Source organism: Camellia sinensis, chromosome 12, assembly GCF_055761805.1.
Source record: "Camellia sinensis isolate YWXY chromosome 12, ASM5576180v1, whole genome shotgun sequence".
NCBI classification, from domain to species: domain Eukaryota; kingdom Viridiplantae; phylum Streptophyta; class Magnoliopsida; order Ericales; family Theaceae; genus Camellia; species Camellia sinensis.
The window spans coordinates 131,946,422-131,971,981 of record NC_138972.1 but is presented as its reverse complement, the minus strand read 5'-3'; the positions used below and the strand labels follow the sequence as shown (position 1 = coordinate 131,971,981).

Genomic DNA, 25,560 nt, shown 5'->3' with positions numbered 1-25,560 from the left:
ATGTAAATAATTACATATGGTTAATTATAATTTAACAATTATGGAAGGCCAATAATCAACTTAACAAAATAAGAAAAAAAAAGTATCAATTTTTGTCCATAGTCGGAATTTAAACCCTAATGTACATGATTAACTAATTGAATTAGCCTAATTAACTACCATTCGGTGGGAGCCATGTTCCTTGAGCTTGTTAAAATGAAAATAAGAAGGTAGTAAAATTATTGGAATGAAAACAGATTGGTTAAATTTTATAGCCTTTCTTATGAAATCATTATTTTTGTTTGATTCATTGAAATAAAAGTAAGATAGAATGATCATTTCATTATAATATCCATTATCGCATTTGTTTCACTAAAAAATGATTAAAAAAACACACTTTATAATAGAATTATCATTTACCATTATAAGTGAATGGTCATTCATCAGGAGGCTAAAGGATAAACATTCCATTCCATTCCATTTTTATTTTCATTTTCATTTTCATTTTCATTTCAGTAAACCAAACACAATATTACAATGGTAAATGATAATTTCATGTGTAATGCATTTCTATAATTTTTTAGTGAACCAAATGTGAGAATAAACATTTTAAAATGATCATTCCATTCTACGTGAACCAAACACTACCTTAAGATACAATTGCCATAGCAATGCAATATATTATATATGTATATACACACAAACGAAAACAAAAACTAACAAACAAACAAATTCTCAACCTGACAGCTTAGCTGGGCCGTTTAGCAAGATTTGGGTACTAACATAAAGCAATACCAGCTTTATGGTCTCATCAAAAATTGGTTCAGTCCAAAGCATAAATTGTAAAATGAAAGACAATGTAAATACCAAAATAAACCATGGCATTTAAAGGTTGATCTGAGAGTTAAAAATTTTCTAACTGGGATAGTAAGACTTTAATCTTTCCTAAATGGGTGAAAAACGAAAGAGAAAAAATATATATTTGATGAGAAGAGGCAAAATCATTACATTCAACAAACTACTTGATTGATTTTCTCGGCCACAGGGAAAAACAATTTAGGCCTACGACATCACTTTGTTTTGGATTTTCGTTCGCAGCAATTAAAAGGACTATAGACAATAACAACAAACCGCATGGTCATCTTGCTTTCCGTTTACACGGATAAGAGAACCAATCATACATTCACTAAAGCCTATTTGCGTTCCTGCACTGTCTCAACTAATTCCACCCCCACGTCATCATTATATGTGCCATCTTGTGTTCCTGCATTAGCCATGGTGAATCATTGCCATTGACTGAAGTACATGTTCATGAAGTATCTTGACGGATTGAAACCACTCAAAATCACTGCAAAAGTAAAACAAGAAGATGATTTTCCGTGGTGACAATTCACAAAGTGAAAAACAGAATCAGGGCTAGCATGTAACACTCACAGATAGGTGAAAGGACAATGACAACGCCAATGGGATACAAGAAAAAAGTGGTTCGCTCTAGAAAGGGCAATACTGCAGAAGGAAATACAAGATGAGAAAGGCCATCAGTAAAATAAACCAAACAGGGCAGTGGTTGAGAATCAATATCCAATCCTGAATCCAAATCTGGTGGCAAAAATTTAGAGCGTTTGGTTCAAATCAGAATCCAGTTGAAGAGATCCAGCTATAACAGAATCGAACTCAAATCTACATATATATTCAATTTGATTAAGATCCAATCACTGTATGTTGTGAGGATATAACAAGCTATATATAATTTGATATAACTCTAGTATTAACTTGTATGTTAAATCCTTATTCTTTATATTTGTCTAGACTGATCAATTTGGATTTCCAGGGATATTATTGAATTTGAACTCTGTAAGGTTTGGGTTGGATCTGTCAAATTGAGATTCGAACTTGAATATTGTCACAAGTTTTTTACAACGCCCAATTAGTACACATTAATGTGTGTTTATACAAATGAAATTCAGATCTTTCAACATCTGCACCCTAACCATACTAGCCAAGTCTAGATCATATTCACCATACAGTTGTCAGGCTTCTCTATGGATAAAAGACACTGTTTGTAGCCATGTTTGAGGATCCTTGTCAATGAAGTAGCCATGATAAATTTCGGTCCAAATAAATAAAAGCATGTATTCTTTTTGTCAGCAAAATTAAATTAAAAAAATTAAAAATTAAAATGAAAACTGAAAATTACATGTCAATCGACTAGCATAATCTCACTGGGATTTTTAGAATGTAAAAGTAACAGAACCCATCACGGAACTTCTAAATTCACATGCTTGCCATGCCAAATGTACATGGGAATGCTCAATCCAATCATACAAACCCAAGTATTCCTCATTTCATTTATAAAGGAAGCAATATCATGCGAGATTAAATTGAACTTACCATCATAACCTAAGAAGTTAAGGTAATGATAGTACGATGCAGCCACCATAAAAAGCAAATTTGATAGCAAAACTGGGATGAAACCATGAGCAACCAGAAGTGGTGATAGAAAATAATGTATCACTGCCACAAAATTTAAAGACATCAGTAACATTCTGGTGCACAAATTGCAATTGAAAAAACAGGTGCAAGCAACAATTACCATAAAGCATGACGAACATCGGGAAGAAAGAGTTGCAGTGTACATCAAAAGCATACAGCCTTCAGGAGGGGTGACCCAAACAAAGTGAATCAGCACAAAAAAAATAAATAAATAAAATCATTAGAACAGAAATGCTCAAATAAAGCAAGATAATTCATGTTAATAAACTAAGTGGGTGTTTGGGAAGTGGGTTTTTTTGTTGATTTTTTTAGTTGTAGGATATTATTAGAGAAAAAAAAAATTGTGTTTGGGAAGATAGTTAGGTTTTTTTGTGGTTGGATTTAATGTTTGTGAGAGAAAAAATAAAATGATTATGGGGTTTGATGTGATATTTTGTTTGGATTTGTTTTTTTTGGTTTTGTAACCAATTTATCTTTTAGTAAAAAAAAACCAAAAAACAAACTTCCCAAACACCGCCTAAGACTATTCAATGTGCTTGGTTTCACTTCTCTAAATTCAGTTTTCTGAAAATTGTATCTTTCATTTTTCGTATTTTTTTGTTTTTAGTGAATATTTTTTAAATTTTAAACAAATGTTTTACTTTTTTAGATGCACCTTATTTAGATGTATCTAAATAGTAAAATATTTGTGAAAAAATATTTTTAAAAATTAATAAAAATATAAAAAAAAATGTACTGAATTTTCATATTCTTATTGTATTTTTTGGTATTTAGTGTATTTTTAAAATATTTTTTTCACAAATATTATACTTTTTAAGTGTATTTATGTTAGGTGTGTCTAAAAATGAAAAAAAAAATGTTTAAAATATTAAAAAAAAATTCACTGAAAACATTAAAATACAAAAAAAAAAAAAAAAAAAAAAGAGTAGAATTTTTTGAAAACTAGAACCAAACAAAGTGATTTTTTTTTATTATTTTTTATTTTTTTGATAAATAACTAAAACTAAAAATTGTCACAGATATGGGTTGCCATTAGTCAGTTTGCATTACTGAAACCCACACAAAGACAAGCATAAAAGTGACAAGAAAAAGGTTCATTTGAACTTCAACAAAAACTCTGAACATGGGAAGTTAAAAGTTCTGAACTTGCCATTCAACTCGTTGCTCCACCACATGACTATTTGGAGCTTCCTCTCGAAGATAATTATTTGTCAGGAACCTGCATACACATTGGCAAACAGAATTTTTTCAGAATGACTACAAGGATAAGGATAGCATTATGTGTGGTATTGGCATTGATGTACTCTACTCCCCCTTCACTTGCTGATAAAATTAGTGGAATCTGTCAGTACACTGGAAGCTTGAATGACCTTGTATAGCTGATAAAATTCAAGGTTCAAGTGAATTTATTTTCATAAGGTTTTCTTTAGCTACTGGGATGTGATTTATCAAAATTGTTGCTTTGTTTCCGTTCTGGGCATGGTGTAAGGTGAAGGTATGCCCTCCTCGTCAGAAGAGGCCCTAAACTTGCAATTTTTTCTTTTGTCAGAATTTTTTTTTCTTACCAGTCCACAAACAAATTGGTAATTTTCTCTCTTGTCATAAAATTCTTTCTTTTCGATTAAAGGAAAACGCGTCATAATAGTTTACAATTATATATAATGCATGAACATGTGCAAACAGTATCAAGGTTAGGCCTAAATCCTAATACCTAGTTTACCCCTCCTAGAAACCCACAATTTTGGCTCTGGCATTGAGTAATGTGACTATGTTGGTGTAGTTAACTACAATACAAGAGTACCTCCAATTATAAGGCAGTAATCAAGTATTTTATATTAGTCGTGGCTCTTACCAGCAGCATGTGGCCAGAACTACTCCGATAAGTAAAAAATGAATGAGCAATACTGAAATAATGACAAAAACTGCATGTGTTGTGCTATGGTCATACCTGAAATGCATATAAGACAGCAAAACGGGATAAAAATTAGCACGGAAATGCTTATATAACAAATTGGATAAATCAGATTTGAAAGTTCTCAAAGTACAATAAAAGATAATTTTGAGTCACAAATTTAACTTAATTTGAAAAGAATTAGTGGATCGATGATAAAGCACCCTTTAAACTTTCCGAATCCCTCTGGATGGTTAAAACTGACAAGGATTCCCTTGCAAACCAGATTTCGGTGGCTAAAGGAAACATACCAGGGTTATTGTACTTTGTGATTCTTAAACATCAATTTTACGGAAATTAGCAATGATTGGTGAATATATGGGAAACTTACGCAGCACAATAAGACAAAGTAGAAACGGCCAAAAGAAAACTGCAGATTACAATGAAGGCTGGATCATCACGTGCCCATTGATTCTTAGTTTCTGAGACAAAAAAAAAAGGGTGAAAAACTATTTAATGCCAACTCATACAAAAAAAAAAAAAAAATTAGAATTTCCACATTCAATTAGTTTATAGAGACACATAACACTCAGGAGCAAACTCAAGCAGAAAATTTAGTCCACAGAGTTTGACAAATGAGTTGTCACCTAAATCCTCAAGTTCTGGTGCAAGCAAAAATCAAGTGAAGAAGTTGCATAAAAGAGACTTGACTTAACTCACCAGAAGCTATGCCAACTTAGGCAAAAAAACAAAGAAGACAAAATCGACAAACTAACAAGATTACAAATTCAGCTTAAATTACGAATTTCAAAGTGTTTTAAAAAAACTTTACCATAATTTTCCGAAAGTAATAATATTGATGGATATTATCAAAAGAATGGGTAGGAACTGTTAGCTCTTGCATTATTCAAATATATTTATAATTAAGTCTAAATAAAATCATAGTACCATATGTGTATATATTTGAAAAATTATAAAGAAGTTCACAGTTTCAATGAATTTACAGGTAGTCAATCTCTTCAAGGCTAACTTTTACAGGATAAAAATGCCTGCTTTAAAAAGTAAACTTCACTTAACAGTAAGAAAGAGCATGCTCACTTTGCATGTAGAATCTTGCTTGGTTGGCCCAATGTCAGAGCTTTCCAACGAGGAGACTCTTGTTTTTGTGTTTGATTTGGCTATTGTATTTTATTTAAGCATTTAAAATAATTTTATCTTGAAGCATCTAATTGCAATTGTTAGGATTTCAACATATTAAAATTTCACTTTAAAGCATTCATCAAAACAAACTAAATGACAGCTAGAAGATCAAAGGCAGACTTACGCTTATGGTACTTAGTGTGCTGATAGCTGCATCCATTGTATAGTCATATAATTCCACATGCAAAAAATCAGAACCAATACAATTAGAATTCTCCAGACAACATTCAGTTAAACACTGAATGAGTCTCCATATGATTTTGATTCAACAGAGGTCAAAGTAACCTAACAAGAACTTACAATCCTAGTAGAAATTACCATAACTGCATTCAGCAATGATGGCTTAAGCGATAACTACAACTGCAGAATGAAGTACCCATCACTTCTCACAAAATTTAAAATCTTTCAAGATTCAAGATTGATGGTGATAAACTTAGAAATAAAAATCAATGGGATAGCTTTGCTACCTCAACATCTATGAAGCATGGGTACGGGTAAATATGAATACTAATATTGATACAATACGGATACGCCGATACCGCAAAATTCAAAAAAAAGTAAGGTACAGGTATGGCTTGGTACATTTGTAACAAAAATATTTATTTTTAATTTGGAGTAATGCAAAAATTAATTAAATGATTTAATTTGTTAAGATCTAACCTACAATTAACATTTAATGCCAAAAGTAAAGGTATAAATCAAAATTAAATGTCATTATACCAAATAACTTGCAAACCATAGCCTAATTTTTAAATCATGATAAGCATAAAACTAAAAATAAAAAATAAGTCTAGTGAAAGGAATTTTATTTCAGTAGTAGGAGAAAATATTGTTTCGACCGAGATACGGTATGGCTTGGATATATACTAGGTACGTCTGGGCACGTCAAAAATTAAGAAGAAAAAATTTAGATACATATTTCGTGTACTTAGTACGTATGCAAAAATACCATACGAAGTACCATACGCTGATAAGTACGCGGTACAGTAAGGCATGTTTGTCAAAGTACCCATGCTTCATAGCTAAACAAACACTAGTAAAAGCTCTCATTGTCAACAATGTTTTTTTTTTAGGTGTAACATTCTCAACAATGTTGTATGTTATAAAGGAACAAGAAGGGAGTATATAAACAAGCAAAAAGAAAAAAACTTTTTAATTATTATTTCTGTTGCAATGAGTCCAGTAACCTATCAAAGGAATAAAACGAACCACAGAGGGTAAAAATTAAACTATTATTACTTCTGTTACAATCTTTTCTATCCTACAGTTTGATTAAAAAATTAAATCAAAATTCAAAATAGAAAATATTGTAAACCTACATCACTTAAACAATGCTTTCCACTGTTTAAATGGCAGTAAAGAAATCATCTGAGAGTGAAACAGTGATGTTAAACCAACATCGAGGCAAGCATTTTTTCATAACTTTTTCTTTTTTAAAGGGTAACACGGGGAGGGAGGAGGGAGGGGTTGTTGGTGTTGTCGACTCCCCTATGCATGCGGAATAAGATGGTCCCTATGCCGGTATAACAGAGATATACACCTTGGGGAAAGAGAAATAGCTCCAGTGGTAGCTCAATATGCCCAATTCTTCAATTTGGCAACAATTGGAGACATAAATAAAAATTAGAGACTAACAGAACTTATATATGTTGATGGAGATAATGGACCTCCAGCCTCTTACTTCAATTGGGTAATGAAGTCCACATTTTCCATTAGCAAGTGTGACTAGAGAGAGGTCTATCTTCTTCAACAAAAACTATAACAAGCACATTGCAGTTGTACAGTGGATAAAAACCCGCCATTGGGCGGCATGGTCGGGTGCCAGTGCCACCTAAACAAAGGGGCAATATCAAATCAATATGCTTAGACAGATTTGAAATGTTTTCTCTGTAAATTTTCAAACAGTTACTCAGAATTTACTAACATCATAATAAATAACCAAAGTAGATGGTCCATTACCTATTGACCACAAATCCTCCAAATGATATATATCCGTTTCAAAAATCATGACCCTATTCCTTGAAGATCCATTTGAATGATATAAACTGTTTAGTATGTCAAAGCACACATACTTCGGACTTTTTCACTTTTTTTTTCTCTCTTTTTTTTTATTTTAATTTTTTTGACAACGTGGAACCCTTCTAAGACACGGCCACTATTTGGATGCACCCCACCAGGGTAAACCCCAGATACCTGCAACTACCCACAAGCCCAAGTAACAGCCTATCAGGTAAACAAGGTGTTGCCAATGGCAGACTTTTTCACTTTAAATAATGATGACCAGTATATTCTAGACAACTTGAGATAGGTGATATGTATCCCTAACCAAGATGGAGTATACATGACAGTGTGGTCACACAAAACCGAAAGTTGAGCCTTTAAAGGCTTATAAATTTGATTCTGCTCACGTTAAAGAGCAAGATATGCACTTGTCCAACCAACATATTGGTGTAACTTATTCAAAGTAAAAGGTGGTCCAGTCAATGCTATATGATCACCACAAGCCAGTACTTTAGAGTCCAAGGATTATGCTACCTTTCTAACAGATACAATAATCTGACCCAACGATTAAAAAAAAAAAAATTTGATTTGATTCTCTCTCTACCATCCACAAGGCAACTCTTATATGTATAAACATTCACAATAAGAATAACTACTACCACCGCCACAACTAATACAATTAAACCAAAATAACAACAATAATAAAAAAGGTAGAAAAGGATGGATACATACACAACTTTAGGCGAGGTGCACAAATGAAGCATTTGCCAAAAAGTATATTCGATATCCATTTGTTGCCACTACAAATAACCAGCCGAAAGAAATAAATTAAGAAGGGAGAAAATAAAAAAGAAAAATAGGTGTAATTGAACACTTTTGATATACATGTGAATGCATGAGATTTCACGTGAGAAAACAAGTTGTGTATGATTTCAATTAAATTTTTAACACCCAGAAATATTCATTGGAAGGCAAAAGGTAGCAGATTTCCATTTTTTTTGTTTTTAGTGAAATGTTTTCAGATTTTTTTCACAAACAAAACATTCACTAAAAGACCAAAAAACACAAATTAAAAAAAAACACAAAAAAACAGTTTTCAAAAACTAAACCAAACAAGGTGATTTTTTTTATTTTTTTTTTTCTTCCTCCAATAAATAAAAATTCTATTAAAAAAGTCAAAAGGGGTGCAACCTTTTTACACATGTATAATTACAAAAATCCTATAAAACTTAAAAAAGCTCAACACAAAAATTGAGCTCTCCTATAAAATCAACAAGAGCAAGAGAGGATTCGCAAAAAATAAATAACTAAATAAACCCTTTCCACCCAAAAAAAAAAAACTGTGCAATAAACACATCTTTATATTTTGCATCCCCCACTCCATATCCTCAAAAGTGCACAATTCCTCTCTTGCCACAAGCACCACATGATATACAAAAGTGCCACCATTCATTCTTTCTTCTTCCTCTTCACCATGCACACTCCCCCCAAACACTTTACGAGCATAAAGACAGAAGTTGGCATCATTCACTGAACCTCAAAAACGGCCAAGAGCAAGCTCCACTACTCGTTTTACTACATCACAAATAATCAACAACTGAGTTTGAAGCCTCTTCTCTTAGAAGTTATCCATAGTAAGAATGGCGTCTAAAGTAGTTATCCATTATCCATATAGAAATTGCCACTTACTTGGTACTCCAAACTTTCAATTCTCTTTGAAGGAATGGAAACTAGACATTGATAGGATTTCACTGAGAATATCTCACTGCCATGATTCCACCTCAACCAATCCACCCCATTCCTATCAACTGCAATCCCATAAAGAAGTTCAAAAACTCACCTACAGTCTCCAATTCACAATGCTGAAGTGATCTAGTGAAGATAGGTTCTCCCACCCTTCCAAAGATGAAATTCCTCAATGTATCATTATATTCTGTTTTAAGATATATAAATTAAAATGTTTGTGTAACAACATACACTATTCATAGCATAACCTCTCTCACCAAGGTAATACTATTTAAAAAGTGAAGCAGGGGTGAGTTATACCGCCAAAGGAAACAACAAAAGCTACACCATAATTACACCCATTTTAATTATCACCTCATCAATTCTAATTTTTTTTTTGGGTTTGGGAGGGGCTAACAGTCAAGTACTGAGCTATACTAATTTTAATCCTTCAAAGATTTTCCACTTATTCAATTGCCTTTTTGTGATAATAATTTATTTTCTTTTTATTTAAACTCTTACGTATACAGTTTTTTAATTTAACAATAAAAATTCATTTAATCATCACTAGATACAACCAAAAAAAATGAGAAATCTTTCATGGATATTCCATCATATGAACACACTCAAATTCCGCCTGGAGATCTAAATTACTTCACAAAACTAGTTAAAGCATCACACGTTACAGAAAACCCCAAAACCCCAAAATTTAGATCACAGAATTGAGCTCCTAAACTCAGTATCAGAATCCCTTAGCTGATTACCGCACTGCAAATAGATATATCACTTCTTCCTATATAATGTGTTGTCAGTAATGGAAAATTAGCAGTAAAAAAAGGGAGAAAAAATTCAATTCTTGTCTGAATTTAAATATTTAAAAAAATGATTAAGGTGGAGATCAGATCTAGTTCGACTCCTGAAATTTGTTATAGCCATATATATAAATATATATGTATGCATATATATATATATATATAGAGAGAGAGAGAGAGAGAGAGAGAGAGAGAGAGAGGAGAATTGGAACCTTGACGATTCTTCGGAGGTACTGAGGGAAGACGGGATTGGCTCGAACGTTGGAGGCCGTACGGCCTTTTGACGCGGTGGGCAGCATTTCTTCTTCTTCTTCGACAATTCTTGGATCGAAGATCTGTTGAATTTCACAGCTCTGAGCTATCCCTCTCTCTCTCTCGCTGGTAACGATGCGTATATTAACGGGGACTCCTCTCTCTCTCTCCTCTCTCACTCTCTCTATTTTCCGGTAACGCTAATGTAATAATGTTATGGCCTTGTTGGAGGCTGGGTTTGGATTAAAATAATTAATAAACATAAAATAAATTAAAATCAGGTAAATTATAAATATATTTTTTGAAATTTGTTTAAAATATAAATTATTTTTTTGATTTAAAAAATTATAAATATCTTCTTATTATAATTTTTTATTTAACAAAATTAACTAAAAAAATAAAATTTATAATTATTCTTCTATACAATAATAAAATTATCTAAATTATTAATTGAAACATATTTTTAACATCTTTAAAAACTGTTAATTGTCTTAATGATTTATTAATAAAATAGACGATTTATTATAAAATTAGAAACCTTAAGGGGTGGAATGTAATTTTTAAAATCACATGGGGTAATTCGTATTTTAATCAAATCTCAGAATATATATTTATAATTTACCCTTAAAATAATTAATAAGATAAAATGTTATATTTAAATTATAATTTCTTTTCTTTTCTTTTACAATTATTAAATCAATTACAAAAATATATATATCAATTATCATCCCCCTAACAAAAAAAATGGCCAAACTAAAATAGATAAAATAGATATTTAGTTTAACATCCCTTTCAAACTTTTAGTAACGAGAGATGTCTATAATATTTATTTTGTAAACTAAAGTCTCTTACCCACATTCATACATCACACTAAGGTGGTGTTTGACAAGTGGTTTTGGAGTTAAAATAGTCACAAAAAATAAAATAGGCTATTTTAGCCACAACAAACAAAACATCACATCCAATCCATAATCATTACACTCTTCTCTCACATAAAAGTCAAAAGAGTCAAAAGTCAAAAAAAACCTTCCCAAACCAAGCTTTTTAACCCAGGCTAAAATAGCAAAAAAAATCAAAAAGCCAACCCACTTCCCAAACGGAGCTTTAGAGGTGTACGCAGTGCGGTTCGGACGGTTTGAGAGTAAAATTATAAACCGAATGGCAGGTTAGCGGATTGACAAATTGCGATTTGGGCGGTTTTGGCGGATTGGCAGATTGAACAATATTTTAACTAATTATCATACATTTGCATAATATATAACACTAATTTGTATAATATTTTTTAGATATATAACACAAAGTAATTTTATATAATATGTTTCATATATATAACCACTAATTTGTAATAAATTTCATATCTTAAATCTCTTTCACACTTATTTTTACATTGATATTTTATTAGAAATTAACAAATATGTATGTATTAACTATGGCGGAGCGGAGCGGTTCGGTTGGCGGATTATAAATTTTAAAGTTTAAATCGCAGTTAGCGGTTAGAGCAGTGCGGATTGATGCGGATCGGTGCGATTTTAACGGATTGGACGGTATTTTGCACAGTCCTAATCACACTCACTCTCTCATTCTTTCTCTCTCTCTCCCCCCTCTCTCTTCCTCTCCACTCTAGGGTTTCAAATTTCTCCAAAACAATCATCTTTATATCCTCCTCTACCACCATTGTTGTCGAGAATCCAAAAGTCGGTGAAGTTTGCTCAACCTGTCAAAATCGCCCACGTACAACAACGCATTCACAAACCCTCCTCCGCAGCCGGTATGCGGCGTCATAGGACGCGTCGCCAACGCCTAAACTTCTTGTTGCGTCGGAAGTCAAAATCACAGTCGCCATTACAGTGTTATGATGAATTTTGTGTATGTTTTTTTCTATTAGAATACTGAATGATAATCCCAAATTGAATATTGTAAAATATAAAATGTGGAAAGTTGAAATTGAAATTAGATATTAGGCCTGTTTGGTGCAGCTTAAAAGCTGTTTATTTCAACTTTTAACTTAATTTAAGTTACAATTGGTGTGTTTGATAGAGCTTAAAATCACTTTCTGTAACTTAAATTAAGCCAAAAAGTGATTTTTGGCTGAGTAGCTTCCGGGGTGCTTATTCATTCAGCTTAAACAGAAAACTAAAACTTGAGGTGCAAAATTACTTAAATGCCCTTTGTTAATTTGAAGTATTGCCAAATTACTTAAATGCCCTTTATTAATTTGAAGTATTAAGCGGAAAGCTATAATTGATGAACAAATTAATAATAATAATAATAATAATAATTAATAATTGATACTAATTTTAATAATTGATGAGCAAATTGATAATTTTTATACTAAAATCAAAATTAACGATAATACTAAAGAAAAGAAATACAGATATAAATAATTAAAATGAATATATAAAAAATAACATGTAATGAAATCACAACATTAATATAAATTAGAACATGAATATTAATTTTAATGAATTAATAAATTTAACAAAATTAACAAAAAAAAGAAGAGAAGAAAAAAAAGAAAAGAAAATAAGGTGAAAAAGAAAAGAAAAGAAAATAAAATGAAAAAAAAGAAGAAGAAAATGTATTATAAATAAAATCACAAATTTTATATCTTATGCGGTCAAAAATGACAATTATACAGTGAAAAATTATTTTACATGTTATTTACCAAACGCTACTTTGATACTTAAATTTATAATCTCATAGTTACACCAAACAGGTTACTCAGCATGTGTTCACAGTTGTAAGTTATAATATGTTAAGTTATAATCTATAATCACTTTCTCACAACTCTATTAAACGAAGCCATTATATCATTATAGTTTGGGAATACGATTTATAGTAAAGGATACGTGCATGGTGTTTTATTTGGCTGTGCTTATATATGCTAAAAAAAAAGCAAAAAAAAAAAACAAGGGTTTATGACTGTTTATCAATTAATCTAACTTCTATCATGCTACCAATTGCTGCAGGTTGGGTGACACCGTCTTTGCTCACCCAGAACCATAGTTTTTTAGATTAGCAATTAATACTGTTCACAATGATATTATTGGTCGGAGCAATTTCAATTAATGTATGGAAAACAAAAATAGGAAATGAATTTTTAAGAGAAGATTATGTGAATGAGGGTTGCTCTGTATGTTCAGTTTGTAATTTTTTCTTGTTGAGTTAAAACATAATCTTTTTTGGTTTAATCAAAACACAAAAAAAATTGTAAGCAAACTAGATAAAATTGGTCAAAACATAGAAAAAATTGTGAACAAATCAAAAAAAATTCAACTTGAAAATTTTTCAAAATACAGAGAAAATTTAAAGACACGAAGAAAATTAAAGAAATTAAACAAACCAAAGAAATTTTAAAGCACAGAGAAATTTATATCAAAATTTCTCTTGATCGGAATTTCTTTGAAAAAATATTAAAAGACTCCAATCACTAAAAAAATATTATAAAATTTTTATCATATAAAAATTTAATACTATAAAAAAAAATTCAATATTAAGGCCTCGTTTGGGGACTGACTATTTTAGCCAAAAAGTCAACTAAAACTAGTCACATCACTTCTCTACTTTTCTGCATATCTTTTCATAAAAAGTTAAAAAATTATTAAAATAATTTGTTCCCAAACGAGACCTAAGAAGTCAGCTAAAATAGACTATTTTTAAACGGGACTATACGCAAAGACCCGATCTCAGATTGAGTGGGTTGCTAGTTTCAATGAGGTCTGTCCAAAATAAACAAACCCAAGCTATGAGATCTGAGGCCGGTTAATGAATCGTCATTAAGAATAACATGGACTGGGGAATTTGTTTAAAAGTTTATGATATTAAAATTTTATAATGATATATAGGTGCTGTTTGGGAAGTCAGAAATGAGGTTATTATAACCTATTTTGAGAAAAAAGTCTAAAAACAACACTATTGGAAGCTTTTTAAAAAATATATATATATATATATATATAGGCTGCACAGCCGGCAGTGTAGGCACAACCTACACTGTCAGCTACAGCACTTGTTCCATCAATAAGTAAATTATGATTTTACCCTTTGATATCAATTTAAAAAAATATATTTTTAGGGACAAATTTATCATTTTAAATTTAAACATCATTTCAACACACTTTCCAATACAACAACTCAACTAAAAATTTATCTCATCTTCCCAAACACAACTAAATAGCCTACTAAAATAACCAAAAATCCAAATAACCTACTAAAATAGTCACTTCCCAAACGAGGCCATAAAATTTTCAGAATAGTTGCAATCTCTCAATATTTTCGCAAAAAAAAATTGATATAAATTTTTTTTGTCATGTATAGAGAAATTTTAATTTTTACAGGAAAATTTATCTGATGTGATCGCAGAGAAATTTCATCGAAGGACATTAACAAATAAAACAAAAATATATTCAGTGTGTTTGGTTTGAGTTTTTTGAATTAAATTTTTTGAAAATTAAGTTTTTTGGTTTTCGTATTTTTTTGTTTTTAGTGAATATTTTTTAAATTTTAAACATTTTTTTTTACTTTTTTAGATGCACCTTACTTAGATGTTTCTAAAAAGTAAAAAAATTGTGAAAAAATATTTTTAAAAATTAATAAATACATAAAAATACAAAAAAAAAATATGTCATATTTTTTTTTTGTATTTTTGGTATTTAGTGAATTTTTAAAAGGTTTTTTTCAATTTTTTTTTTTTACTTTTTAGGTATATTTATGTTAGGTATGTCTAAAAATTAAAAAAATTGTTCAAAATATTAAAAAAATTCAGTAAAAACAAAAAAATACGAAAAATAAGAAAGTAGAATTTTCTGAAAAGTATTTTTGAAAAATGATAACCAAGCATAGTAATTGGATTTCTCTTGTTATCCAAAGTTGAAGAGCAGTGTTTTACTAATTTTTTCAAAAATAAATACAAATATTTTCATAATAGCGAAAGTGTAATTTTCTTTAAATTTGAATAGGGTTCTTTTATTTGATTGGACAATAAATTTTTATTAATGTATGTTTTTAAAACACATATTAATTAAATTTAAAAATTACAATTCTTATTAACTTCATTTTATATTAAATATACAATAATACTTTTAACCATTTCAACCTAAGTGTTAAAAAAATGGTTCATTTTACAAACTTTCAAATCTTTTTCACACTGCTACTTTCACCCAACAAAATAATCTTACCTATATTGATAAATTACATTCATTTCTCTTAAAATTTAAAAATATATAGTTAAGTTCACATTTTTAATATATTTTCATTGATCTCTTTAATTTAAATTTACGTAGCAATTAGATTATTTTTTATCAATAATTCATTAATTATATAAATAAAAAATAATAATATTGTCATTTACTTTCAACTAATATATATATATATATATATATATATGTGTGTGTGTGTTTATTTTAGTGTCTATCTATTATCTAAAATAGATAAAGGGATATGTCTAATATCTCTTTTAAACTTTTAATAATTAGAGAAGTCTATAATATTTTTCTTTATAAATTAAAGTCCTTCACCTACACTCATATATCACACTCACTTTTTCATTCTCTCTCCTCCTCTCCCCTGTCTATTCCTCTTCCCTCTATGGTTTCTAATTTCTCCAAAACAATAATTTATCTCTCCTCTTCTACCACCACTGTCGCCGGAAATCTAGAAGTTGGCGCAGCCTGTTCAACCTGTCAAGATCGCCTACGTACAACAACACATTCATGAACCCTCCGCCGCCATAGGTATGTAGCGTCATAGGACGTGTCGCTAACGCCTGAACTTGTTGTTGTTGGAATCACAGTTGCCATTACAGTATTTTGATGAATTTTGTGTATGCTTTTTCTATTAGAATACTGGATAATAATCCCAATTTAAAGAAATATATTGTAAAACATAAATGTGGAAGTTGAAATTGAAATTGAAATTATATATTATATCATTATAGTTTGAGAATGCGATTTATAGTTAAAGGATATGTACATGGTGCTTTATTTGGCAGTGCTTATATATGCTACAAAATAAAAATTCACTTCCTGTGTTTGGAAAAGGGTTTATGACTCTACCAATTAATCTAACCTCTATCATGCTACCAATTGCTACAGGTCGGGTACATAGTGACATCGCCTTTGCTCAACGAGAACCATGAGTTTTTAAGATTAGCAATTAATACTGTTCACAGTGATGTTATTGGTCAGAGCAATTTCAATTAATGTATGGAACACAAAGATAGGAAATGAATTTTTAAGAGAAGATTATGTAAACGAAGGTTGCTTTGTATATTCGGTTTTTAATTTTCTCTGGTTGAGTCAAAATATAATCTTCTCTTATTTTGTCAAAATATAAAGAAAATTGTGAGTAAATTAGATAAAATTGGTCAAAATACAGAGAAAATTATGAACAAATCACAGAAATTTCAACCTAGAGAAATTTCAAACATAAAGAAAATTTCAAGACACAGAGAAAATTAAAAAAATTTAGCAAACCAGAGAAATTTTAAAATACTGAAAAATTTGTATCCAAATTTATCTGAAAAGATATTGAGGAACCCCAACCATTATGAAAATATTATATATCCTTTATCCTATATGATTTTAATACCAGAAACCTTAAAAAAAATCTTAATATTGTGAGTGCTTGGGAAGTAACTATTTTAGAGGCTTTTTGGCTATTTTAGTAGGCTATTTTAGTTTTTGTATTTGGGAAGATGGGATGAATTTTTATTTGAATTGTTGTATTGAAAAATAGTGTATGCCCGTGCCTAAAGGCACGGTGTAAATAATATTGTGATTAAAATATAATTGTAATTTAAACGTATCATGTTAAAATTTGTGGTGTCTAACATTTTTTTATTCTTCTTAAAGAATTTTCAACAATTTTACTTGTACGACACGCTCTATAGAACTTAATTAAAATAACAACTCTCCCCAGCCTTACTGCAAATCAAAATAGTAAACTGTAAAGTAAAAAAAATAAAAATTTATAACTTGTGCCTAAAGGCACTCTCAACAATTTTTTTGCTACCTCACACTCTACAAAACTCAATTAAAATGAATTAATTCAGAATGACAACAATTTCATTGCACTATAGAACTCAATTAAAATAAATCAATTCAGAATGACAACAATTTCACTGCATAGAACTCAATTATAACAAATCAATTCGAAATGACATACTCCATGCATAAGAGGAATGGTGAATGAACATTTTGGTACAAAAAAATAATCATTATAGCTTATTAAAAAACAAAAAAACAAATCATTCAGTTAAGAATGAAAGACTAGTCATTAACACACAAAGAAAAAAGCAACACAACCACAACGTTTCTAATGCTGATCAATTACTTGTAACAAAGCACTCCAACACTTGAATTCGATTTTAAAAAATTAGCTAAAAGAAATCATAACAGGAAAACTCATTCAAAATATTTATGAGAAACAGGAAAATCAATAATTATGAATTAAGAGAAATTAAACATAAAAAAAAAATTTCTAACATAGCTCTTCTTGATAAAAGCACCAGTGTTTTCCCCAATTTACCCGCAATTATCAAACTAAATAATAGCAATTATCACATTCATAAGTATGTGATCAAAATACATGATTCCTTAGAAGGCTAACCCCCTCCCCCCCCCCCCACCTTTCCCCCCCTCCTCCCCATTTAAAAAAAAAAATAACCATTAAAAAATGTAACACTTGAGAAAATCCAAACAATCGAAACTAACTGTTGCCGACAAAAGCTAAGAGGCAAAACAAACTATTGTATTAAAACTAAAAAGACAGGACACCTAGTCAAGGTTCCTCACCTTCATAAGTATGAAAGTGTATTGTAGATAATTGGTTTATTCCCTTCAAAAAAATTTGCCTTAAGTTGTAATGGAGTATTATAGAATTAAATAAGAAAAGCAATATGAAGTCTTGTACTTCCTTTTACGTCCGTAGAGTTTAAAAAAAAGGACAATATTTCCAAATGCCTTTGAGAATTACCAAATGTATCCATCACTACAATCTGTGAATTAGTATTATAAAAGATTGGTTCAATTCCTTCGACTTCCCTGATCTAAAGAACCATTACAGTTTGTTCACATAAAGCCACATAAGAAAAGTTAATTGAAGTAAGCATGTTTACTAAATAAATAGGCATTGAAATAAAAGTCAATTGAACAAAATTATTGACTACATCATGCATGATTTCATTAGACAGTGATGAGACTACTTGAATATTTCAAATCTAAGATCTTACACAATCATTAATAGTACATTATCCCCTGTTTCTCACTTAATCCCATTAAAAGAAATAAGCTTAGAAATTACGAATGTATTTAAACTAATTAAAAAAATCCATGAGATCCATGGCTATCAAAGCAACCATCTTGTTATGCCCTTAGGTCAATATTCACTTATCCAGTTTTTCATTGGAAAACAAATTCGGAATATGCAAATCAAAAAAAAAAAAATCCTGCATGCAAGAACAAATTTAAATTTTTTGTTTGTGATGAACATAACAAATCTAGTAGTTCATGGCAAAACTGATATTACACCAATTACTACATTCCTAAGTATGTATCAGTGTCGGAATTAAAAAAAAGACCACAATGTTGCATTCAATTATTCGAACATGAGGAGCTTTCAACATGATTTTTTTTTTCTCTACTTCATAAATAAGAAGACTTTATTAAAAAGTATCAACATGATGCAAAGCATACAAAAATTCAGCCCCCAAAGGGATAACAAAGCTAAGAAATCAAATCATTCACAAAATCTACAACAGCCAAAACATCTGGATCAACCCAAACATTGACTTATTGGCTTATTTGGATCACACCACCTCTCTACTTTCTGTACATTTTTTCGTAAAAAGTCAAAAAACTAGCTTATGAGCCACATATAAACTTGACAAAACACAACCTATAGGCAACATCAAGTAAAAATTTAACAACAATACTAATATTATGAAGCATCAATTGTTTTATAGTCTTGAATCATACTAATATTTGAATTGTTAAATAAATAAATAATTAAAAAAAATTCAAGAACTATACCAGTTGATAAGAATTTTATTCAAGAACCATCTTGGGACTAAAAAAAACTGCAATGTCAACACTTTGAAAGTTGTTGAACCACTTTTAAAAAAAATAAATAAATTTTGTGACTAAATAAAAAAGCATCTCACCAAAAAAGAAAAAATAAGCAAGAAAGATGCGTAAATTATCAAAAGAAGAATATATCAAAATAGTCCTTAAACTAATCTAGCGAAGGACCTGTGCCTAAAGGCACTCCCCAACCAAAATGAAACGTATATTATCAACATTTGATATTCCTTAAACTCACTGTTAGGCTCACACTCCATTTTTAAACCTCAATAGTCCTCAAAGATTCAATTTTCTCAAGAAAATCAAATTAAGGATATTAATGCAACAAAGTTTGTCATGATCTAACCCCAGGGCTTAGGGTTGGAATCGCAATTTACTAACTTATGTTATTTGTAGCAAACTGTGCAAGCGGAAATAAAATAATGAAACAGAAAATTTACTTCATTTTACTATTTAAGAAAAAGAAAATACATCTCTAGGGCTTTAGTTATTTTATTAGTTAGTGACCGGCCCCGAGTAGGACAAAAAGGAAGCAAAACTAAAAAGATATAAAAAAAAAAAAGTGGTTCAACAACAATCCATGTGCGGGTTCCATTTTGTGGGGTTATGGGTTTCCCCTACATCTCGTCACCTAAAAGAATAACAGCTATAAACACGCAGCAGAGTGAAAAATATTATGCTAAGAGTGTAGGGAATACAAAATAACCATAGATAATTAGTTAGGCTAAAATATTTACATAATTTAATTTGGAATAGCAATTTATTTAACGTGGCAGAATACAGAAATCAAGTAAATAAATAACCATAACCACGGTATAAAACAGAACAGAACAGACGTCACAGAAGTGACAGTCAGAACAGAGGTCAATGAATCCATGACAAATAGAGGACCACAAAGTGGCCAAACAGAGGCCCATGGTTATTTAAGTCCCCTAAGACGTGGAACTCCCGTGGTGGTACTTACAAAACATAATTGTTTATAAGATTATAGTCAAATATATACTAAAATTTAAACAAACATATCCATGGATTTCCTTTTAAGTAAATAGAGTTTAGAAAGTAACCCACATAACTGAAATATTTGTAAAACATAACTTTTATTAATATAACTTGCATAAAATAAGCTATGGTAACTCCAAACATTCGTAAAACATATAATAGTAAATCAAAGTATAATATAACTCACCTTACTATTGACCCTTAACCTTACTCCACTATCACAACCTTATAAGCTCCTTACTTTCAATATTTACGTACCTCTCTCTCTTTTTCTTTCTTTCTTTCTTTTTTTTCTTTCGTTTTTCCTTCCTTCATTCACAACACTCTTGCTCCTTATATATTACTAACTGAGCCTTGATTGAGTGACACGTAACCTCTCTATAGAGGGCTAATAGATTAAGTTTTAATTATAGATTCAAATTAGAGATTTGAATCTTTTTTGGATAAGTACAGATCTCTCAAATAAATATAATACTTGGGCCATTTGTTTGGGCCGATATTGTTGGACAAACTTCACTGTATTTAAATTAATTAAATTTTGTTGTGTACTAAACAACAACCAGAATATAAAGAAATAAAGAAAATGAGAGAATTTGTTTGATTACAAAAATCAAACTCGAAATAAAATAAAAATAAATAAATAAAAACAGATTTTATTTTGTTACAAAAATAAAATTAAAATATGATTTAAATAAATAATAAAACACTGAAAATAAATTAAATAACTTACTTGATTTAATTTCTTCGAATTATAATCTGATCAAGTCCAGTGTTTGACACTGTGTCCTTAAGACAGATTCGTCCTCTCCACGGTGCTTTCAGAAATTGGACGTCTATCTCCTAGGATGAAATGATCTATTACAAACAATATCAGCACTACAAATTGTTTGCCTTACGAACACACTAAGTGTTTACACTCTTTCTTTCAGAAAATAAATGCAGCAAAATACAGAGATTTATATCAGAGGATAGAGTACGAAAATTGGAGTTAAATCCAAATGGGAGGCTAGTCTATTTATAGATGTAAAGGTGGCTATTGGTTTTGAATTGAACAGGTATGAAACCTGTTGGTTTTGAATTCAAACAGATTTGAATCTGTTGGGTTATATTTCAAACAGATAACAAAACGGGAAGTTTGGATGTACAGTAAAACCAAACCAGTTTAATTTTGAATTATGGATTTTATTTTACCAAAAAATAAAATTAAATTCAAATATTTTTTTCCCAAAAAAATTAGTATTGGGCCGAACAAGCCTAACCCAACCTCACACCACGCACCCACGCCCAGCCCGCCCGACCAGACGGACGGCGGCGGCGTGTGTGTGGTGATTTTTGGGTCCAATAGGTCTAGCCCATTTCGCCCATAACCTCTCCCTCTAAAACACTTGGGTACCCCTTGGGACACACTCCAAGTACCAAACCCAAGCCTTATAAACCCATTCAAAACCTCCCACCAAATTAATGTGGGACAAGCCATTTTACAACCTTAAAGAATTTTCACCAAAACTCCATTCCCATGGAGCACACTTTGGCTTCAATTTCTCATTCACTCGGTTATGGTTTTGAGCAACCAAATATACCACGTGAATCACAACGCGGCAAAGAACGCGTTACCACTTTGACCCGTGAAAATCGACGCACGGGGCCCACCTAAAATATAGACCGAACTTAGGATAAAATTCCAATTTTACCCAGAATTTATAACCATTTCCAACAGATATTACTAAACATTTGCTGGGCCAACAATAGATTACAAATTTTCTTTTCTTTTTATTTATTTATTTATTGTTTTGGTGCTAAATTTTCCAGTGTTCCTAATGTAAATTAAATTACACCTTATCATTTATCATCGTAAAATTAATTATTTTATTTTACTTTACCGATTATAATTATTATTCTTGTTATCAATATTATTATTTATTTACTATTTTTAACTTTAATTTGACCCAACTAGTATTATAATTCCATAAATGTGTTAATTTGGCCCCAAATAATAATCCCTAATTGATCCCATATTTGATAACCCAATGCCAAATTAGATTTATATATTTATTTATTTAATAATCTATCATCACATGCAACCATAATTATATATAGCTATAAATATTTATGTGGTATTTAATTAAACGTTTAGGGTGTCACAAAGTTCACTCTAAATGGTTAACAACAAAATCCAAAACAAAGAATAAAATAAATAAATAAAAGAAAAGAAAAGCAAGCAGACAAATACAAATCTAAATAAAGGAGCTCTCATATGATCTAAACAACAATGCTAGGAATACAAATGTTTAAAAACAAACCCAAAATAGAATTGTAAACATATACCAAATCAAAATCCAATTAGAGAACAAAGGCACATAAGGATCTCATCACAGCTTGAGTTGAAAATAGAAATGTTTTTAGAGATCTATTAGTTGACATAATGGGAAAAGGAAAAAACCAAAAAATGAAAAGCTCATTTTGTAATGAAAGAGGCACAAAAATAGTGAAAGCAAAAATTAGAAAACCTAGACAACAAAAATTAGACTTTGATAAGGTGGTGAGTAGGAGGAAGGGGCAAAGCTGAGGAGAAGTTGAGAGATATCTAGAATCTGAGATGGGTGAAGTGTTAAAAAATAGACCATTGGATTAAATTAATCTAGACCATCCAAATTGCCACATAGGACAATACATTTTCAAAATCAGTGTCAGAAATGGACTTTGGATGAAAGGGAGAAGCAATCCTAGCCATTGGATCAAATACTACCTTTCCTTGTTATATAGAATTTTCTCTAAAACTAAATATTTTTTTTTTTTTCAAATTTATTCCCCCATCACATTGCCACCACCTTCTTTGTCTTTCCCTCCTCTACCGCACACCTTCTCTACCTCACCAACAACTTACCAAACCCATAAAGAGAGAAATTCAATAAAACCAAAGTAAACCAACTAATGTGCTAAAAAATTTTAAAAGCGCATCAACTAATAAAAAATCAAAAATATCAAAATCAACAACTAACAAAAATAATAATTCATTAAGCATAATATGAAAAGTAGATGTCAATGAATATCTTCAATTATTTGGATGATCTCATAAAAGCATAATCAGAGTTAGTTTAATTATTTTCTGCAGAATAATGCAAAAGATCATCTAGAGGGAATTCCATTGTAGATCATCAATTATTTACAATAGCTTTTGAATGTGAAAATTTCAGAAATTGATTTAGAAAAAATCTATACCAAAATTGGCATACCTTTGACATAGCTTCACCATTTTACAATCGAAGAACCAAGAGACATTACAAATTCTCCTGTAATACAAATTAAATAAAAAAAATAGATAAAAAAATTATATCAGTAATGGGAATGGTTACAAAAAATACAAATAGATTTCATGAACCACGTAAAAAATATTCAAAATTATACAAACAATGATACCACAAAGAACAAAAATTGTGCCTGAAAGAGAAGAGGGAGTTGTAGCTTTAGGGAGGGAGATCAAGTAAGGCTAGAGTAGATCGACAAAGTTGGGAAGATAGTGGTTAGCACTTTATTTTAAAGCCAACTCACCAATAGGATTGGACTATATGATATGCTTCAACAATAGGATTTCAGTTTGAGGTGGTTGCTTATTTTGCATATGAGATGAGAAAAAAAAAAAAAAAAAAAAAAAAAAAAGAGAAAGAAGAGTAGAGAAGGTAGAAGAATTATCCCTCTAATAAAAAATTATACATAGTATTTTGAATTTGAATGATAATGTTGGAGCCCAAAAACCAATCTCGAACTTTCTTTGACCTATTTACAAATGGATGTTTGCAAACAACATCAAAGAAATATTGACATTTTCAGGGATTGGTAACACAATCTAACTCCAAACAACATTAAAGAAAATATTAATGAATGTTACTATTTTTCTTACAAATTAAAAAATCATACAATTTTTAGATATGCCACATTACCCCAACCTAGCAAAGGGTGGAAATATATGCTTCTGCACTTAAAGTGGACAAATAGATAGAAAAGCAAACAAAAAGTATATATTTCATAAATTCAACAGCTAAAGTCAAAAAGCCAACAAATAATTTCATAAAAAATAATTCATTCACCGGGCGGTCAACCACTAAAATGTCTCCAAGATATAACTAAGCTAACATTTTTTTCACAAAAGATAGATATGATAAAGAAATATTTCAATATTTCACAAAATATTTCCACCGGGCGGTCAACCACTAAAACGTCTCCAAGATATAACTAAGCTAACATTATTGAATTATTAACCTTAAAAGATCTAAGAATTGACTTTCCAAGATTGTTTCATTTTTGGGAGGGAAAAAAAAAAGGAAAAGATAAAAAAAAATAAATTGGTTTGCTTAATTTATTTTTTTATTCTATAAATTGGTTTTGCTTCCTCAATTTAAGAAAAGTTATGATACACTACTTCAGGCATTGATAAATTGCAAATAATGTCTTGCTCATTATGATCTTGTGCGAGAAACTAAACACCAACAATTTAATTCTTTTAAACTGTGTTTGGATCATGAACTTGAATATGGATTTGAAAAACGAAATAAAAATGAAAAAGAAGAAAAAATTTAAATTACATTTCATTCATATTTTACTCACTTTTTTTATTTTATCTTTCCAAATCTCTAGCTAAAACCCTTAATAGATTACATTTTCTTAAACAAAACCAAGAAAATCTTGAGTAGGGATGAGGTTGCCAATTAAAATTTTATTCAAGTCTAAGCATATGAAAAAAAAAAAAAACAAAACAAAACAAAAAAAGAAAAAAAAAGAGAAGCTGATCATACTGCAAGGTTTTATTATAAGTTGAAAAATGATGACAGGTTATCTAACAAAAACGCAAGAACGATGATTCTTAAATTTTCTAAATTTATTTAGCTGGGTTTATAATGGGCAATAAATTATAAATAACACCTCATTACACAGGTTATCTGCTCAGTGCTCTATCTAATCATCCCTTCAAGAAGATGGCAAATAGCCATATTTGCTCCTGTTTCCATTGGCCTTCTGGCCAAAGCAGAGGAGAAGAATGTTGTTATGTTCATACAATTTTAAATAATGCTTTGCCATGTTCATACAATTTTATAGGTGAAAAGAAGTAAACATTTTCACTACTTTATAAGTTCAC

At 30.2% G+C, this 25,560-nt stretch overlaps 1 protein-coding gene across 2 annotated transcripts; it reads right to left on the bottom strand.

Moving 5' to 3' along the window:
- Window positions 1–936: 936 nt before the first annotated feature.
- On the bottom strand, window positions 937–10,584 carry LOC114295853 (uncharacterized). 2 transcript variants are annotated; one of them, XM_028240143.2, is made up of 11 exons: window positions 10,314–10,580; window positions 8,297–8,364; window positions 7,245–7,394; window positions 5,688–5,713; window positions 4,755–4,845; window positions 4,325–4,420; window positions 3,623–3,691; window positions 2,573–2,631; window positions 2,371–2,493; window positions 1,414–1,485; window positions 937–1,327 (listed from the first exon to the last, which is right to left on the bottom strand). In XM_028240143.2, the coding sequence occupies exons 3-11, from the start codon at window positions 7,274–7,276 to the stop codon at window positions 1,263–1,265; spliced, it is 633 nt and encodes a 210-aa protein (XP_028095944.1). In that variant the 5' UTR covers window positions 7,277–7,394; window positions 8,297–8,364; window positions 10,314–10,580; the 3' UTR covers window positions 937–1,262. The 2 variants fall into 2 exon arrangements, with proteins under 2 accessions (XP_028095944.1, XP_028095943.1); XM_028240142.2 differs by lacking the exon at window positions 7,245–7,394 and having other exon boundaries at window positions 10,314–10,584.
- Between the last annotated feature and the right edge of the window lie 14,976 nt (window positions 10,585–25,560).